Below are 20,176 nucleotides of genomic sequence, written 5' to 3' on the forward strand. Positions count from 1 at the left end.
GTGACTGATACTGTAGAAAGTCTTCCCTGTTGTTTGAAATCGAATCTACATTCTTGAGTCTGATGTGTAAGGTTTGTGTGTGTGCTAACTGAGGTCTGAAGGGTAATTGACTTTCTTTTCAGTTAAGGTAAAATAACCTCACCTTTTTCTAATTAGTTTCCCTCTTTTTAATTTTTTGCCACCTTCTGCATTACTGGGTCAAGTAGGACCAATTTGCAGAGCAGGCAGGAGGAAATGCTGCGGAGTGAGGGAGGAGTGGAGGGGGCAACTCTGCTTCCCTTCTAACTGATCTCTAGGTTAAGCATTACATAAAAGTAATCTGGAGTGTGAGTGTTGTTTCTTCAGCTGCTTTTGTTGTGCCTTTTTCAGGTGTGTGCCAGCGTGTCTCCAGTGTTTGAGCCTGCTGCTATGTAACTGTGTGAAAACATGGTTCAGGGTAGTCTTTTCCAAATTATCATAAAGGATATTAGAATAAATATTCTGTGCTCGGTATTGCCTGTTTAAAATACAGCTAAATGATGCATAGATTTCAGGCTCGTTATTTCTCTAGCCTGTGGTTGTTGCGCTGAAGCAGTGATTAGTCACTTTCTAAAATGTTCTAAGGTCAGCTCAAGTAGTCTTCAAATATAAATAAATAGGTCATGTTTCAGTTATTGTGTGCATGCTGGTTGTTATAAAGGTGAACCAGAAGCTTTCTTTGTAGATGTAAGGGTTAGGAGATCTGTATTAACTGGAAATACTGATTCAAGGCAGAATGGGGCAAGCTTTTGTGGCTCCTTTACAGAAACAAACAATTCTGCTTTCCCCTAAGTAAGAGAGATCTCCTTGCCTCCGTGTCGCATATCTGTAATGGAAGAAATGCTGAACAAGCTCAAGGTCAGTGATTTATATGCCACCTGAGGAGAAATAAAGCAAATTTAGACTTAATCTGGAATCTGAGGAGAAACCTTGGTAGGGTATCTTTCAGCTACTTATGACTTTTGTGTCTTTCTTACAAAAAAAGTTATAAATACTGTTGTATATATCTAACAGACCTGTTCCAGGTACAGAAAAACTGTTTTTTGTTGTATGAACACAGGAAGATCCCCTCTGAAGGTGAGCTTAGACAAGCTGAACTGTTCAGATTGCTGATGCTGAAGGGGGTAGTAACGTTGCCTCTTCCTTTGCTTTCTGGTAACATGCTCTTGTCCTTTTCCCCTTGTGCTGGCTCTGGTTGTTCCAAAACTTCTGGCTTCCCTTAGGGAGTCAGTTCAGCTCACTAAGCAGACAGAAAACTGACTCGGAACAAGAAAACCCAATTAACATTTTAACTAGCCTCAATACTTACTTGAATGGATAGGGAACGTTTTCTTTGTGCCCTTTACCTAAAGGTGTATAGCTCCGTGGGTGAAGTGAGTTAGCATAACTCATGCTGCCACCAAGAGGTGGAGGTCCTGCCGCCTTCTACTTCTTCCCTTTTCCAGCTACATTTCTGAGCCACTTTCTTTTGCTGTGACAAATGTCTGCTGTTATGGAGAACTTGGCCAGTTTGCAGAAGGGTCCAGCAAGTAGCAGAGCTGACACGTGAATAACAGGAAAGGTCACGCAGTTAGAAAAAGGGGAGGAAGGCTGTGTGGGGCTTTTATTGCTGTGATAAAGAAAACTGTTCAGTCAAAATAGCCATGTTCAATCTGAAATAGGAACACATGCACAAGCTCACGTTTGTTTACTGATTTCAGCAAATTGTTAGGAATATACAGGACCTAACATGATATATGGTTTGTAAGCCAAAGTGACCCACTTCACTTAGGCATCAGTCTCCTCGCTTTCTTACTTTTCTAGAGCGTACTTTTACCAGTACTCCTTTTTAACATTTTGCAGTACCTTGGCACTCAGGTGGCTTCAAAAAAAAAATACTATTTTGTTTATTGTATTGGTAACATTTGATTTGATTCACTTAGCAGTAAGCAATTCTTTCAGCACAGAACACAAATTGTCTTGGTGCACAAGTTTCTAGCTTTGTTTTACAAAGTAGTTTTCTAGCAGGGATTGAAAATTCGAAAATTTCTTTTAAATTTTTTCTTGTTCTATTTGCATATAAACAGGGCTGAGGCAGGTGATGTTTCAGTTAGTGTTTAGTAAAAACTTTTTTTGGAGGCTTTTTTAAATGTGAGAGAAGCAGCAGCAGTTATCCAAAGGTAGTGGGTTGTATCACGTTTATTCTTGCTAAGGATCCATATAAAGTGTGAAGGGTACACTGGGAATTAACTTGCTTCACGGTACGTGATCCTTTCCTTAGTAGATGTATATGTAAAACTACTATTACAGAAGTTTCACATAATTTCCTTTGGTATTTAACACATGGCTAGGTGAGCCATTTTAGAGAAGGGAACAAGTGTGCAAGTTTAGGTTTTACCAAATAAATATAAGTTTTAAGACATGAAGTCAGAGCATTGGAAGTAGTGGTGAAAAGCTGAAAAGCCACTTCTCGTGGGCTTAAAATTAAATATTAGTAACTGGACACAGAATCGACTCATAGTGTGCTGCAGCCAGGGAGCAAGGGGCTTTTTGTAAACGTGTTGAAGGCTTTCTAGTCTAAAATCAGAAGAACTAATGCAGCTATTGTTATAGCTTGCATTTGTCAATGAAAAATGGAAAACTTAATCATGTGCAAGCCTTGGTGTCAGTTTTTCATGTACCACCTCCAGAATCTTTCCCCGCCTTCTACCTGTCCTTCACAAATGCATCACAAGAATTTTTGTGGCCTTGAAGTTAATGTTAGCTTATATTGCAGCTTTGGAGCGGGAGGGGAGGTCTGTTTTTTCCTTCACTATTTGTTTTTGTGAAATGCTTAGAAATGTATGTCCTTTGGTCAAGCTTGGTGGTTGAAGTTGATTAATGAATTAGTAAATTAGTCAAGGTGAACATATATGTATACAAATTGCCTGGGAGCATAGGAGCCTTTCTACCTTAGGAAAAGCAGGCTGAAATATCTGTGCCTATTTTGTATATTTTGGTCTTTCTTTTTTTAGAAACGATGCGAAAGTGAAAGGATTTTCTTAGCTTAACATTCCTTTAGATGTTTAACTCTGCAATGCAGAGGTGTGCTTTGTTTGTTTTCCATGAACAGATATTTTGCATAAAAAAATCTTACCTCTCTTTATAAGAGATCACGTGAAGAAACAAACAGCAGCATGTCTTTCAGCATTGCTAAATAAGCAAGAAGCTAATTTAAAGATAAGTAAGGTCTTGGGGTTTTGGCTTTTATATGCATGAAATCAGAGCTGACCAATGAGTCCGTGTGCCATCTGTATTCTTCAGTGCTGTTTTTAGGAAGTGGTTGAAAATGCTGTCCCTGTTTCAGGGGCTGTATGTTATACAAGCTGGCTTAAGCTATAAAGGGTGGAAGGACTGTAATCAGTCTGCTCATCAACTTTTGTGTAGGGGAGGGAATAATCCCGGTCATCTGACTAGTCTTGTGCCTGGTGCTAGCTTCGATGTTGAGGTAATGAGCCCATGCAGTTGTATGCCTGTATAGCTTGCCTGTGGGTATGCCTGATCTTATCAAATGACGTTTTAGTAGGATGGAGAGTTTCTGTAATGTGTAAGACTGCTGCAAGGACTGCATCTGTGGTTTGTGCAATGCAAAGCCTGGAAGCAAAGACTCCACTGAAATGCTGTCTGATATTTGGTTAGTACTGCAAGAAGCATTATCTGAAGTTATTTGCCTAGATTGCTCTGTTAGTCCCATAAAGCTCTGATACATTTTATGCTGGATGCTGTCTGGTACTAGAATGTGTTTAAAGTTCTGAAAGATTGTAGAGATCCTTGTAGAAATAAGTGCTTTGTAGCCTGTGCCCCATGGAAAAGGCACTTGAGCAGGCTGGCTGCTGCTTCGGGATCCATTATAGAAGAACCCTGCTCACTTCTTAGTCTGAAGTGGGCACAGCACAAATGTGAATTTTGCTTTAGTGCAGAGCATGGGAGCTCACCTGTTCATAAAGAAACCTGAATTCTTGCAAGACAAGTATCAAGTGTGCTTTTAGCATTGGTGGTTGGGTACAGGGCGGTGTTGGCAAAATCTGTGCCTGAAATGAATGAATTGTTTTCAGTTTAGACTTTCAGTCCTGTGGTCTGAACTCCTGACCCTATTGAGCCAGTCCTGGAGGTTTGTGTGGTGTGTTTTTTTTTTAAAAAAAAGCTTAACTCTTTAAATTAAGGATGTAACGATGTACCCTTTCTTTGGAAGGGTGATCTGCAGGCCATTTTAATAAAGCAGCATGGTTATTTCAGGTATGTGTGGTGCTGTCTGCTGCAAAAAGTGTACAAGTAAATAATCAACTGTATGTCTGAAGAGATATCAGAGTATATGGTACAGAAAAGAGTATCCAGCTCATGAGGTAGACCAGCATGAAGCCTATTGATGGCTCTGACTTTCTTGCATTCTGTATAACTGGATTTTGTAATAGCGTTGCATAGGCAGTGGGTTGAGAAACTACTACCCGACTTGTAACACAGACACTGTTCTCACAGCTCTTTGTGGATGCGAGGTGTGTAGGATCTCTGGGCAGTATCAGCAATGGTATCAAGTCTGCTCTCACGCAGGTTACCTTAATGCTGTGATTCCCTTTGAAAGGGAAAACTTGAAAAGAAGTGTCTGGCACTTGCGGTGTTTTTGAGGCAGTTTGCTACAAATGCATCAATGAGTTTCCTCACTGTTGATAGCAAAACAGCCTTTAGCAATGTTCCCTGATCCAGCTTTGGGTGCTGGGCCCTTACATGTTATGTACATAGAGTGTACTTGCATCAGAGCACTTCAAGTGGAGATAAGGATCAGGCTTATTCTTTCCAAAGGTATTTAAAACTAGAGTAAAATCTTGCAGATTGAGGTACTTCAGCCTTGGAATAAGATGCTTCATTAGCCTTGTATTTCTTCCTAACTATGTAGAAAGGGGGATTGATCTCTGAAATTCAAGATGAAGTACAAAGAAGAAATTATGCCAGCTTGACTTGTACTGACTTTGCAAGTCTGAGTGTTGCCCATGGTTACCTTACTGACTAGCAGGAGCTGATGACATTTACCTCGTTATTTATTTATGGCTGTTGGAGCACAGCGTAAAAGAAATAGCTTCAGAAATTCTCATCTTCCAGCTGTACAGAATTTTTGTGCTCTCCCCTCAATTCTCCACCTTCCCTCTCTGTAAGGCATAGTTTAGGAAAATTCCGATGTGAAACATCCTTTTGGGTGGGAGATCAGTGTAGCCTTGACTGAAGTCTGTTATGCAATTTGTTAAACCAACAGCTATTAATAACAGTTGTACTCTTACCCCTGGATATGGTCTATCCAGGTCAGGGATGAGGCAATATGACTGAGCACCAGGTTGCCACCAGAGCTGTGGGGCAGTGCTTTACACAGTATTAGTTTCTGCTATTAATTCCAGCTTGTCAGCTACAGAGTATGAAAAACATCTTCTGTAGCTGAATCTGAGGCTAAGCAAGCCTCCATGCTCCAACATGTATGCCAGCTCCCTTGGGAATTAGGAAAGAATCTCTTACCTCTGCAGCCATGATCAGTCATGCTCTTCAGCTTCGTGCGGTAGCTTGAGGAGGCAAGTCGTGTGTCACGGCGTGTCTCTGAGGAGCAGGCAGGTTCTAGGTTCAGAGACTCCTTCTACTTCAGCTACAATCTCAACAATAGAATCACAGAATCATGAGGGTTGGAAAAGACCTCTCAGATCATGTGGTCCAACCATCCCCCTACCACCAATGTCACTCACTAAGCCATGTCCCTAAGCACCAGGTCCGACCTTTCCTTGAACACCGCCAGGGACAGTGACTCCACCACCTCCCTGGGCAACCCGTCCCAATGCCTGACTGCTCTTTCTGAGAAGAAATGTCTCCTCATTTCTGACCTAAGCGTCTTGGTTTCATCTACTAAACGAGTTTCATCATTGTTGCAGATCAAGTCTCAGTAATCTATGATAGCTCTTAAACGATGAACATCTCCGAAAAGAGGAAAAATAATACTTGGTCTTTTGGTTAAATATTGGAGAAATCATAGCTCATATTGACAGTAAAAAGATTGAAAACAATTCACTTTGTTTTGTTTAGAGAAGAGAAGTATGAGGGGCTGTGTAATCCTCCCAGATTATGAAAGACTGTTGCAGAGGATGGAAATCCATTGTTCTTCATTACCACTAAGAGAACTGCACAAAACAGTATGCCTAACTTTCAGTAAAGGTGATCGAGACTGTATAGAGAAGGGAGTGCATTTAAGAGTAAAGCACCAGATTGCTGAGGCAGTTTTTTGTTTCTCTTCTCGAAAATTCTGAAAAAAGGGTGAATGAAACTTGGTCTGGCTGTGCCAGCCTGTGTCTGTCCTTTGAGTTCCTTCTCAGAGTTCTGCGATTACAGTCCAATTCTTGTAAATGCTGAGTAAAAGATGTACTTGCTGAATACCTTTTGCTTTGCTTAAATAAGCTTGCAAAGTGAGCACACTGTTTTTAATATCTTGCTTATAATCTACAGCTGGTCCTCTTCAGAGTTTGACTTGAAAGAAATACGACTGATAGTTTACCAAGACTGTGAGAGAAGAGGCAGACAGGTCTTATTTGACTCCACAGCAGTCCGCAAAATTGATGAAGCTGTGATCCAGGTATGAAATGCTAACTGTGCTTTTGTCCTACCACTCTTCTGTTTGCCTTCCCAAAAGCAGGAATTTTCAAATGACAATGTGAACTTCATAATCTTATTTGTGATCTTTCACTTGTTCTGAGTTCTGTGATAGCTGCAATAAGAGCATTAGATGTGTGTTTAGACTCTTTGGAATCTGTTGTTTGGTATTTTTAAATATAAACATGGTATTGGAACTTAACCAACTTAAGCCTGACTTACTTTCAAGCAAAGCAATCTGTACCCCTTTAAACTGAGCACTGCCTTAGCCTTTTAATGTTGGATGTGATTGTTTTTTTGTTGTTAGCTGTTTGGGCAGTCCTATTGTTCTGGTGATGTCTAGCTTGTCTCTAAATGTGCTGGTCCTCCTTTAGTGTTTGCATTAGTAAAGTTGTTGGCTTTACGTAAATGAAAACAACTCTATTTTGTCTAACCACCTCATCATGTGTAAGACTAACACATGGCAGTGTATGGCCACATAACTTCTGATGATGCAAACAGAGGCAAGAGTAGGTACTGGGAAAATGCAAATTCTTTGTTCTGTTTTCCAGGCACACAAATTGTGGAATAATGTTTCTGGCAAACTTGGGTGATTTAAGACAAGCAAAACAATATTTTTTTTCTGCCATACTAGCTGTTTCTCTTCTGCATTGAATTATTTAAAGTTTGTTCTGAAGTCTTTGTTAAAACCAGCGGTTTTATCCTGGCAGACCAGTATGATGGTAGAATCCCTAGCTATATACAAATAGTTGTGACTTGTTGAAATTACTTATGCAGGTGCTTTCAAAAACAAACAGACAAAAAACTACAGCAATTTCTAACTATTTCAGTCATACTGCAAATATATAATTGTTCCAAATGAGTCAGACTGATGAGCAGCATCAGCTGATGACTGATTATGAGCTTATAAGGGTAAATGGGTCAGACTGATCTGTTAATCCCTTCACCCACCACCCCATAAAACCTAGTGTCAATGTCCTTATTTTGTGTCTTAAAGCTGGTTGAAAACACACAGCATGTGAGGACAAAATGTGTGGAAGAAATGTTTCTGGCTCCATTTAAATGTTCAAAATACTCCCGTTTGCTTTAACACTTGAAAGGTGAACTGCAAAATGACCTATCAGAAATGGTGCAGCACTAGCATAAAACAGATTAAAATTTCCTTCATGGCATATTGTGAAGGATATGATCTGTTTTCCCAGCAGATGCTAGTCTAGGTACCCTTTTAAAAAAAAGTGCCAGAGCACTGAATGATGAGTAGAGAGAACATTGACATTAAGTGAATGATATGCTACCAGTAAGTCTAGAACTTACTCAAATTTAAGACAGAATTGCTATTAAGCTGTCCTATTTAAACTGAAGTTTAGGGTGTTTGTGTGTATACTGTGCATTTATCCACTCTTCTAGAATATAATGTTTTATTCACATGAAATATTCAAAATACATTGTCTTTGAAACATGCATTAAATTTACCTGGGGGAACTAGCATTCCATTTAACCATATGTTTGTTTAATGTACTCATTTTTTTCAGTGTTTTTAATCTAATCTCCCATTCTTTCTGCAGATGGTGTATATCTGACTGCTTTTTATTTGGCATTTTTGTTAATAGCTTGTTAAGCACATGACTACTAACACTTGTGCATTATAAACACCTAACAACAGTGACAAAAGTAGTTACAAATAAATAGTAGGCCAAGAAAAAACACACAAAAGGAGTGCAAATATGGGATAACATACAGAAGAACAAGACTTTTTTTTATGCCAGGAGGTTTATTTTAAATCAACAGGGGTGTTCTACCATTACTGTACTCTAAACTTACAAAAAGGACAGATCGTCTGTTCCACTTTTTTTGTCTCACTCTTTCTGCATCTCTCCTTTTGCCTATTTCATCTCCTTGTCGTCATGATTTGAGTATTCTAAAGCTTACTACAGTTACTGCAGTGTAGTATTCAGTGTTTATCTGAAAAAAATCAGTCTTGTGGAATATTGGATTCTATTTTAATTTCCTGTTACAGTTCATTTCCCAAAATACAGGACATAAATTTGGCTGTGGCTGGGTTTCACTAGCCTCTTGGTTATTATAAATTCTTTTTGTCTGCTGCTTTCTTTTCTGTAAAGTGTTATCTACGGTTACCTTGGTCACGTTAAAATCTATCTTAGCTTGAACTCTGCTAGTGCATGTTTTCCAGTGAGGTACAAACTGGTACAAAAAGATTTGTTAAAATGTACTTCGTTCTGATGTGCGCCAAAGGAACAAGATCTTACATTAATGCACATTGAGTATATGTTCAGTAAGGGATTTCAAATTTCTTAAATGTGTAGCAAGTTTAATAATGTGTGATGGTCTTAAGGCTATCTAAGCAGTCTTCATTGAAGGTTAGTTTTGTTAAATGAGTTAAATGCAGCATTTCTAATGAAAGATGTATAAATAGTATTAACGTAATTAATATTTTCCAAGGCTTCCTTTCCATCTCTTTGATCAGTTCTACAATGTTGTTAAACATAGTGACTTGAGAGTAAACTTTACTTAGATCCAGATGACTTTAATTAGCTTTTTTGCAACTCCTATACAGGTTTAACTAATGGATTTTATAACCCGCTACTTCTTCCAAATGATGCATTATTTATTCCTTGATTTTGTTGGCTGTTCTTCTGGTTAAGGATCTGATAATCAGTTGGGGAGCAAAAGTAATATGTGGTTTGACTAATTGTGCAAATGGTTACAGAAATTGATTTGTAAGCAGCCTATAGGTAAGATTTGTTTACATAAACTTTGGCAAGTGTTATGCAGAGCATGTGTTTGTAACAATTGGGGATGATCTTCCAGTAGAACTTTATCTGACTAATTACTCTGTGTGATATTGTCGAAACTTGTCTGAGGATCTAAATGTGAGAGTAATTCTGTATTTATTTTCTGTCATACTAGCCTTTTTTCTTATAAAATCAATACATGTGTTTTGAACCAAATAAGTGTTTTTGATTCTTTGCTGAACAGTATTTTAAGAAAAATCTTGTCATGGTATTTTTACAGATGACAATCTTCATATTTACTTCGGTTGCTCTTATTATATTGCTTTGCTTTGATACAGAAAATGGCAGAGGATGCTCCTGTAAAGACTTCTGTCAAGAACTGCCAAGCAGGCAATGGGAACAATATTTCTTCCCATAGCCCCTCGATAAGCTGTATGCAAAATATCAAAGAGCAAATACCGAAGTATCAGGTAATGTTATTTTCTTACTTTTATATGTCTTACTTGAGAAGCCTTAACTTACATGTGCTGAATCACTAGTTATAATTCTAGTATTTTCAAGTTAAGGTAGATAACTCAAGCTTCTGATTATATTTTAAGTCTTGTAGTCTAAGAATACACGGGCACATCTTAAGCTTTTATTCTATCTTAACCTCTTTGAAAGCATTAGAAAATAATAGCATTAACAACTCAAAGTCAAAAGCACTAAACCGTTCCCTCTTCTAGTTATAAACATGACTGTCAGTCATATCAGTTCAGTTCTGAAGAAGCTGTTGAACATGGTAGATGAAAGGGACTAATGTCTCATTGTAACACGAAATTTCTAAGAACAATTTTTTGACACTCTGGCTGTCTGTGTGAAAGCATAAGCATTTCATCTAGAAAAAATAAAATTTGAAGTGTCTATAGAATAAGGTAGAAGAAAAATTATATGTAAGTAGGAGGTAAATCAGTTCCTTCAGAACTGATAACCTCAATATTTGTTGTTCATGATCAGTCTTTTGAAACATAAGAAGAAATCGGTCTGATCATTCTTAGAAATGCAGTCTTTACAAATTATTTTCCAATAAAACATACTTCTGAGAAGCTTTCTGTAGGGGCAGAAAAGAACTTACAAATTTGAATTGCGAAGATAGTTTAATGCTTGTAGCAGTCTCTCCTGCAGTGAGCAAAACCGACCACATCTTCCAGCTGTCCTTGCTTTTACTTGCATTTAGTGTGTCAGAACCACACAGGATCATAGTTTGCATGAAAAAGCAGAATGTATTCTCCGCTCAAAATGCAGCACTGTCACTATTCTCAGTTGAAATAGTATGTCAAGTCATTACTGACTTTGCTGTTCCTTTCTTCTTGTCTGTGTAGTACACTAGACCAGCCTCTGATGTCAACATGCTGGGAGAAATGATGTTTGGCTCGGTGGCAATGAGTTACAAAGGCTCCACCTTGAAAATCCACTACATACGGTGAGTGTCCTTTTCTGTGATGCGCTCCCCTGTCAGGCACTTGGAACTGATGACTCACTGAAATGACTGTTTATCCTTTCAGCTCTCCCCCACAACTGATGATAAGTAAAGTCTTCTCAGCCAGGGTAGGAAGCTTCAGTGGAAGCAACAATAAGTAAGAACATCTCTCTTCTTCCCCTCCATACCCTCCCGCCCCCGTTCTCCTCCAATACAGTTGTCTTCCCTTTTTTTTTTCCTTTTGTAGGCCTTCTGTCACTGCTTTGAGATTTGACTTAGCTGAAGTGGAAAGGTCTAGTAGAAAGTTGGAAATGGAGGCTGGATTGTGGTTAAGTGTTAACTTGATAAGTCTCAGCCAGGACATTCATATTTCAAAAAAAAAACAAAACAAAAAAACCACCACACCTCCCTGAGTTTCTGCTTCTTAATTTGTCAAAGACATGCCATAAACTTCAGAGGTTAGGTACTTTGGACATTCAAAACATATACCCTTTCCAGCTGCCAGAAGAGTGCAGCAGTATATGTTGCAAGGAGCACTTCTGTTTTCTTCAGCAATAGCAAAAGTTACTGTTTCGCATCTATTCTCTTCTCAAAAATGGGCAACTTTGAATAAACTGAATCCCATGTGTGATATACAGAAGCTTACAACAACTCAGAGGGAGTTTATATAGAAAAAAGGGACTCTTTCCTTTTAGTTTCAGAAAACCTACTGGTCCTTCAAATGTAATTGTAAAGTTAATCTTCATCTTTCATTTTTTCATAAAATGAGTCTAATCTTCAAGCTAATACTAATGACTATTGATCAAGTTAGAAACACTGCCTTTTTCTCTTTTCTTAGCTTACAAGATAGCTTTGAATATATCAACCAAGATTCCAGCTTGGGAAAGCTGAGCTCTAATCAGAATGGTTTGGGAACCTGTCGCAGTGGAAGTAATTTAGGTAAATATTTGCAGGTTCTGTCTTTCTAAAAGTGTGACACCATCTGTTCCTTTAGTTTGGTTTCTTTTATTTTTTTTTCCTGTGCATCATCTTTTCCTTTAATTTTTTTTGCGTTGCGTTTTCTCTACATTGCTTTTGTTTCCTAGGTGTGTTACAGCTGTGTAGCAGCAAACTGCTGCAGGGTGTGTCTGAAGGAGGTCCCCTCCGCCTCATCCGCAGTGCTTCTTTCTTTGCAGGTTTGTGTGGAATGCCAACCACAGTGTGACCCATCCATATGCACACACAAATCCAGCTCCTTCTGAATTCTTACAAGAGAAACATAATTACTCTCTAGAAATAGAAAGGGCTGAGATAGTGACAACAGACAAATGTGGCTTTATACTTAAAATCTTTCTTCCAAACAACTGGCTGAATTAATTGCTTTTTGTTGATTTTCTGTTTCCAATTCCAGTGCTTAATTTTAAAAACATTTTTATGCAATGCGTTTAATAATAAATGAGCCCTTATATTTCTTAGAGAAGTTATGCTTCTTGCCTTGCTGATTTCTTGCTAGTGTGGAGGTGTACTGCTGATAATACAGCTTTTTTCTTTTCTTATATCATACTAATTTTCTAAAAGTAAAAAAAACACCTTTCAAAACTACTTCTTGAGCTAAGTCTGAAGGGCATTAAATTTTTCAACAATATCAATTTCTTTAATTTTTAAAAACTTAACACTGCTTTACATAGTCTCCTTTTACAGGCATACTGATGACCCATGCAGGTGGGTAGATATTAGGCTTAATTAGTTCTGTTAATTAAAAAAAATGAACTTGAATACCAATGCAGTTTCTTCACAGCCTTTGCAAATTTTGCATGCTCTACAATTTCAGTGACTGCACTACTAACACTTCAGTATAGTACATCATAAGCTGAATGTTTCTTACCATGAAGCTTTGTAGATAATAAATCTCTGCTTGGGGAGTAAATCAGAAGCTTGAAGGACATGTTTGACTATTCTGTTGTAACATTTAACCTTTGTAAATTAATAATCTTGCAAACAAAAAAAGTTGAGTGACAGATGGTAGTACCACCAGTTCTTGTAATCAAAAATCGGATGCACTTTGTAATGTAGACTGTATTCACATTCTTAAGCTTCTTAGAGACACTTTAGATTGGGCCAAGTAACTAACTTCCTCTAGTAACATGACATTCAGTATAGACCTAGTGTTTGCTACCACCTCTGCTCACGCAACACTGCGTATTTGGAGTAATGGTACAGGATGTAACTTTGGTGTTTTGTGACCTTTAGTCTCAAGCATGTTTTTTAAATGCTGACAAATAGTATAATGAGTTAAGTAATATTTTCTATTGATCTGATCTGTTTGTTTTAGCACACAGTACACCTGTTGATATGCCCAGCAGAGGACAAAATGAGGACAGAGACAGTGGCATTGCTCGGTCAGGTATCTGCTGTTTCTCTTGTTTGCCTACTTTTGTAATTGTTACAGTTCTTTGGCTCAGTGGATCACGTGGAATTTAGGCACCTTTATGACAAAAATCCAAACTTCTTCGACATCTGCTGAGCAGTCTTCTTTCTGCTATTGCCCTAAGACTTTATGCAAGAATATTTCTTGTGATACTCCTTGTTTACAGTCATTGTTTTGTTTTTTACCAATCTATAAGATGGAGGAAGAACTGGTTGGTCCTTTAACTATAGCAAGGGAAGAGAAGAGGTGTTTGCACTGAGTAGAAAAAGGTCAAGAGACCAAGAGGTATATCTAGTGTAATGAGAGAGCAAACACATCTTATGGCAGAATGCTTTTAATGAGAATAAGATGACTTTTAATATGTTCTAGGAGGAAAGATCCCTGTCTTTATAAGAAAATAATACTCTATGGCAAGAAGAATTTCTTAAAATGATTGTGCCTCCTGTTGCAAGCAAGTTACATGAAAACTGCTCTAATTCTCTTATAAAGAGCAGCAAGCAAGAACAATGTTTATGTGAATTTGTTCCCAGTCAGAGTATAAAGAAAAGCATTTAACTGGCACTCATTATGTGTGTATTTTTTTCCTTTTTCGATAGCATCTCTCAGCAGTCTTCTGGTCACTCCTTTTCCATCTCCAAGCTCTTCATCATCATCTTCTAGCAGCTATCAACGTCGCTGGCTCCGAAGTCAGACAACTAGTTTAGAGAACGGAATTATTCCAAGGTGGTGAGTGCAACACCTTTCTGCTTACAACAGCTGTTTGGCAATAATTTAAGCTAAGCAGAGTTTAAGCCTCTTTTATTTAAAAGGACGAATTCTGTCGTAAATACTGTCAGCTCATTCTGATTTCTGTGCATGTTAGGTAATACTGCCAGTATGAGGGAAGATCAAGTTTTGGTTGAGTGTGAGCTACAAGACCTGATCTGACATACTTACTGAATGTAGAGTCTGTGTCTAAAGACCCCGTCCTGAAAAGCAAATTAAACTTTTCTCTATTTCTGAAGGAGCAGAGCAGCCTGTTGAGATGAAAGAGACTGTAACAGCACCACTGCCATAATAACATTATACCATGATGAAGTCTTGACTAGTGAGCAATTACTGAAAGTGTGGGGTAATAGCCCATGACAATTCTCTTGGCTAGCACTGGGTGTTCCTGATGCGACTTCTGCCAAAACAGGAAGAAAAAAAGGGCTGTGATCAAAAAGCATGGCTTCTGTTTTGGAATTTTATTAGCTTTTGTGGCTCAGTAGCATAACAAAGCATGGAATGCAGCAGACCTTTTGTAGCTAACAAGCAAATTTTTCTGTTGTCAGTTGCAAAATAGTGAATGGGTCTTGATTATCTGCTCATATGTACTCATCTACCTGCACCCAGAAACAGTATGGAATTAGTGGAGGACTACAAGAAATTTGTACTGTGTGGCCTGTGTTACTCTTCACTGTCTTCAGTTAGGAGAACCTTAGAAACTGCCAGTTGAAATATGTGGTCTACTACAAAAAAAAATAAAAACCCACTCTATTTTTGATAAGCCTAATTTCAAATGTTATAATTGTCTCAACTTCTTTCCCTAGTGTCAACAATTGAACATTTTCCCTGGGTATTTTTGCAGAATCATTTTTAACATGAATCATGCAGTTGCACTTACGTAGTGGTCATGATTTCTAAATCATTCCGACAGTTGAAAAGGAGTTAGTAAACATTTTGCTTTCAGTAAATGGAAGTACTTTCTAGTCTAGTTTCCTAAAGAAATAAGACAACGTGTGAAAATGTTAAAACAGCGAGGAGGAAATAATTTCAGGCAAATTAAAGTAGCATCTGCATTTTGACAGCTGGAAGGTTCTTCAAAGTGTTATGAACGTAACAAATTGTTTAAAGGAAAGTAGCTGTACCGGGCTTCTAATTCACTGGAGGGAATAGCTTGTCTTTTTTCCTCATGGGAGAATCCGTGCTGCAGAAAGATCTTGGAAACAGGGCATTATTAGTTCTGCTGTTTAGAACTGCTTTTGTTTTGGGGTTCTTTCTGAGCCAAATGGCCTCTTCAGATACTTGTTTTCTGATCGCTTGCTGGAGAAACAGTAGGTTTCCGGCTGAATACTTCGATGACAGCAGAGTTTGCACTTCTGTTTGTACAGCCAAGACTCCACCATTTTCATGACTAATGTCTTAGGCCAGTAGCTCAGAGAAAATGAGATATATAGCTGGAACTTCATGTAGTCAATTGGCAGCCAAGCTAGATTAGCAGCTTTGTTGAAAAGGCTTTTCTTGCAGACCACAGTTCTTCAAATTCTGTTCCTGAGAAGCAGTACAAAAACTTGTCATGATTCTTAGATGCTGACTGACCCATCCTTTCCAAACTTCCTTGGGAATTTCTGTCTCTGCATGCAAGTTCCTGAAGTTCAAATGAGGTTGTGTTTTTGTCTTGAACTCTGGTTTCCCACAAACTGTTTTTGCTGGGGTTTTGTTGTTTGTTTTTTCCTGTATTCCTGGACTTGTACCTCTATGATGAGAAACTTTCGTGTGTATAGTTTTGTTAAACCAATTAAACTGTAAAGCGTTTATTTTTAGAATGAACTTAGAATGAAAGCTTAGGATTCAGACTTTCCTCTTGGTAATTGCTTCATAGGGGCTTACAAATGCCACAGGTTTCATTTCAAGATAATTCTGATACAAAAAGCTTTCAAGCATTTAATTACCGCTCACTGATATTGCAGACTTCTTTTATGAGAAAAGTCCAGAAGCAAGCTTTCTCTGAGCTGCTGCTCTGAATGTGTCCATTTTGTGTTCCTACAGCTTTTTCTTGTCTGTGCTTACCACTTGCTCCTTATAGTTCCTCAATGTGGACTGAAAGCCATTATTCAATTAAAATATTCCTTTCAAAAGAAAATCGTATACACTACTTTAAGACATTTTTCAGTTAATTCAGAAAATTTAAGCAAGAAAAATAATCTTTGCAAATCCAGTAACATCAATATCTATCACTGCAGTGTGAGTATTTATGGAGAAATAAAGAGGGGCTGGGGGTTGCCACCCTTTTGTATAATGACAGAAAACCTTATGCTGGCAGATACCTGTAGGTAGTATCTAATTCAGTTGCCCACTCAAAGGACTAACATGGAATTTAGATCAGGTTGGTCTGGAGCACATATAGTTGAGTTTTGAAAATCTCCAAGGAGGGAATTCAAGAACCTCTCTGGGCAACCAATTTGTGCTTTATTTTTTCTGTGAAATTTTTTCACTTATAACCAGAAATTCCCCTGCTGCATCTTGTTTACAGCCAAAGGTTGAGTGAACCTGTTCACCTTGAAGACTCTGCTTCTATTTTCTGGATAACTACCCACTGGTTATTAAAAGATAGCAATCAGGTGTCCCTTCAGGCTGAACACACCTAGCACTTTCAGACTTTCCTTTTGTCGTGTGATCCGGGTTCCTTACCTTTTTGGTATTTCTTTGCTGGCCTTGCTCCAGAACTGGACACACTTCTTCTGAAGTGGCCTCGTAAGCTCCCAGTAGAGGGGAATGATCATTTGTCTAATGAGCTGTTGACTAGGAAGACTCTTGCCTAGTCACCTTAGCAGGTACTTAATCTTCGTCAGTGCCTGTGCGCACTACTGACTCATGTTCATCTTGTTCTCCACCAGGATGGCCAGGGCCTTTTCTGTAGGATGACACCTGAATGGTCAGCACCTAAGCCATACAATTGCATGGTCGTTATTGTTGAATTTCAGGAGGTGTCTGTTGGCCTGTTACTAATTAAGGTCCTTCTGAGTTTTCAGAAGGATACTCTACATGCTCCAGGTAGTGTTGCTGCAGGTGTGTTCTGATCCACAGGCCAAGTTGATGAAGATACTAAGCAGTCTTGATCAGTGTCAATTGATGTGCAATACTGAAAGCTGGCAACACTTATAGAAGTTTTGTAGCAGAACTCTCCAGTGAATAAACAGAGCTTGGGAAAATAGTAATGATTACAAAATAGCCACTATTTTAATTTTTTTAGCAGAAAACAAAGCATTTTAAATAAAGTGTGTTGAACTGATGTATTTGTAGACGTTGTTTTCAGTGATAAATAAGTGGTGATACTTTGTCTTCGTTTTATTTTGTAAATTTCCTTTAACCTTTTTTTTTAATGACTTTATCTGTTGTTTTTCTGTTCCCTTTTCTTAATCTCCCTTAAAGATAAATCCATAAGGAGGGTATCTGTAGTAGTTCTGTTTCAGAGGAAAGTGTTCACCCCATGTTAATTGCTAGCCTCTTTGAGGGTTGCCTTACTTTTGATCTGTTGGAGCAAACTTAAGTCTTATCTGTCATTATGCTGGGTATCCTCTGATTATGGAGACATGACAGAAAAGTATTATGTAGGCAGTAGAAGGAAAATTATTCTTAGGTTTCCTTTTTCTATATAAAGAGATGAATAGAAGACTAGTTGCTGTTCTGTGCATGGCTAACTGTCCTAACAATCTGTCTTGTAGGTCCACTGAAGAAATGTTCAGTATGGCTGATGAAAGCTGTAGCTCCAATCCTGCAATGGTCCGGAGGAAAAAAATTGCAATCAGCATAATCTTCTCTCTGCCTGAAAAAGAAGAAGCACAGAGAAACTTCCAGGATTTCTTTTTCTCTCACTTTCCGCTTTTTGAATCCCACATGAACAAGCTGAAGTATGCAATAGAAAAGGTACAGAACACTGGTTTGGTTTGATGTGGAAATATGTGTCAAATAGAATGAAGTATTTCAGAATCATAGATGAAGAGTGGGAGAAAGTGTGTGATTTGAAGCTTCCTTCTCTCCTTACCACACACAGTCTTGAGCCTAAGCCCCATGTTGGAACTCAGCATTTGCTGAAAAGAAGCTGTAGTTTTTTTCTAGTCAGAAGGAAAATAGAGATTTATGGTGTGTGGCTTTTCTTTTCCTCATATTTCACTACGAGTTTGTCCTGACTCCCTAGAGATCGTGGAAAGGATAGTGTTCTATCTTTTTTGTGCTGCCACTAAATGAGTGGTAACAAAAGTTTGTTGTCTTCCCCTTACTCTCTCAAAAATGTTCTCCTGTCTCTCCATGTTTAGTTTTAGGAGTTGGTTTTTCATCATGAGGTGGAGGGAGGTTGGCAGCTACTGCTGTCCTGAGCGGTTGCATAACAGTCGGGCTAGATCTTAATTAATTTGACGTGTTAATGAAGCTTAAAAAGATGAAGAATGCGAGTCCTTTAAGAAGTTGTTTTGTGTCTTTAACTCTTAATTAAGGCCATGATCTCATGTAGAAAAATAGCAGAATCCAGCCAAAGAGTGCAGGTTTATATCAGCCGAGTCATGGATGCCCTGGGAGAATTCAGGTGAGTTGATGGAATTCTGAATTACAAGGAGAGTTGTTCTCATGAACCTCTAAAGATATTTGTCACTTTCAATTATAAGCGACTGAATGCAGGATTTTGTAATTTAGCTGGTTTTAAAGTTAGTGCGAATGAATTTTCTGTGCTGGGTACTGGGTACACGTTTTCTAAGAACTTAAGCAAAGGTAGCTCAGCCATTTTCAGAATGAAAATAAATCGAGTACTTTGTTTTGCTCACTTGTGCTTTGGACTGTCAGCCTTTAAGACCTCAGCAAGAGTTGGATTCTGCTGATGTCTGCAGGCAAATGGATTGATTGTTATATTCAGGCAGTTGAGTTGTCTACTCCGAAGTGTAGATGCTGGACAGTGAAACTGACAGGAAAGTTATTGTCAAAGGCACTTTTTTGTACCTAAAAGAGGAAAAGATGACAGTCCAAGAAAAGGGTTACCTCCCCCCACCAAATAATTGGCACTTCTCTAAATAAAACTACATAGGGGAATGCAAGAAAGGGAATGATATGCAATTCATATGAAGACACTAAGTTGCTGGTACACTGAATTAAACAGGCTAATTTTCAGGGACACTAAGTAGTTGGAAAACTTTTCTAGATACACTAGTTTGCTTAGTCTCCTAGCTCCTACCTAAATAAACGCATAAATAAAAATCAATAGACAATAGAAGGGAAAATAGGCTACTTGTATTTGCAAATCTGAAATGTATGTGTTAACATGTCAATCTTTGGGAATCTTCTTTGAGCAGAATTACCATCTGGAACCTATATTCTGTTCCAAGGATTGCAGAGCCTGTGTGGCTTAATATGATGTCCAATACCCTGGAAAAGAACCAGCTATGCCAGCGTTTTCTTAAAGAATTTACCTTTCTGATAGAACAGATCAACAAAAACCAGTAAGCTTTTATTTCCCCCCTCTACCCAACCCCTTCCCCCCCAAAAAAATGTTTCTTAAAAGCTTGTGTGCTTCCCAGAGCATGTGGGTATGTTCTGACACTTAATGTAATATTCTTTCTCCTAGGTTCTTTGCTGCTTTGTTAACTGCGGTGCTGACGTATCATCTGGCTTGGGTGCCAACAGTAATGCCAGTTGACCATCCTCCCATAAAAGCCTTCTCTGAGAAGCGCACATCACAGTTTGTGAACATGCTGGCAAAATCACATCCATATAACCCTCTCTGGGCACAGCTTGGTCAGTAGGAAGTTGAAAGCTTTCCCTGCATCCACTTCTCTTACCTAAGCTACTTGGAAGTATGCATTCCTCTGTGTATACAGTTAAAATTGGATGTTGTTTCTCATGGTAGATCTGGACTAGTACAGCTGAGCTTTGCAGTGATAGCTTTTCTGCCACTGGCTTGAGGTTACTTGACTGGTGGTAGAACTCCGGGTGACATGTGATGATTTGCTGTGGTGTAAGCTGAGCAGAGTTGCCAACAGATGTCTTGAATTAAGCTAAAGAGTATTTGCAGGCCTGCAAGCATAGCCTAGGTGCTCAGTTCTTCACTGGTTCCTCGTTGTCCTCCAGTTACACTGCCTGGTTAATTAGTTTTCTATAGTAATCTTAAGAGGGTGCAAA

General features: G+C 38.5%; 1 protein-coding gene across 5 annotated transcripts in view; it reads left to right on the plus strand.

Annotated features, from left to right (window-relative positions):
- The window catches only part of FNIP2 (folliculin interacting protein 2), a 48,713-nt gene that overhangs the window by 15,131 nt on the left and 13,406 nt on the right, over positions 1 to 20,176 (plus strand). For 3 of the 5 annotated variants that reach the window (XM_048076142.2, XM_066996107.1, XM_013175216.3), the window contains exons 2-13: positions 6,508 to 6,634; positions 9,743 to 9,874; positions 10,766 to 10,866; positions 10,949 to 11,020; positions 11,702 to 11,802; positions 11,949 to 12,038; positions 13,175 to 13,246; positions 13,867 to 13,996; positions 17,737 to 17,938; positions 18,505 to 18,593; positions 19,351 to 19,497; positions 19,623 to 19,792. In XM_048076142.2, coding sequence (XP_047932099.1) covers positions 6,508 to 6,634; positions 9,743 to 9,874; positions 10,766 to 10,866; positions 10,949 to 11,020; positions 11,702 to 11,802; positions 11,949 to 12,038; positions 13,175 to 13,246; positions 13,867 to 13,996; positions 17,737 to 17,938; positions 18,505 to 18,593; positions 19,351 to 19,497; positions 19,623 to 19,792 — 1,433 coding nt within the window. The remainder of the gene's footprint in view (positions 1 to 6,507; positions 6,635 to 9,742; positions 9,875 to 10,765; positions 10,867 to 10,948; positions 11,021 to 11,701; positions 11,803 to 11,948; positions 12,039 to 13,174; positions 13,247 to 13,866; positions 13,997 to 17,736; positions 17,939 to 18,504; positions 18,594 to 19,350; positions 19,498 to 19,622; positions 19,793 to 20,176) is intronic. The other 2 variants (XM_066996106.1, XM_013175218.3) reach the window with 2 other exon arrangements.

This window comes from Anser cygnoides, chromosome 4, assembly GCF_040182565.1.
Source record: "Anser cygnoides isolate HZ-2024a breed goose chromosome 4, Taihu_goose_T2T_genome, whole genome shotgun sequence".
NCBI lineage: Eukaryota > Metazoa > Chordata > Aves > Anseriformes > Anatidae > Anser > Anser cygnoides.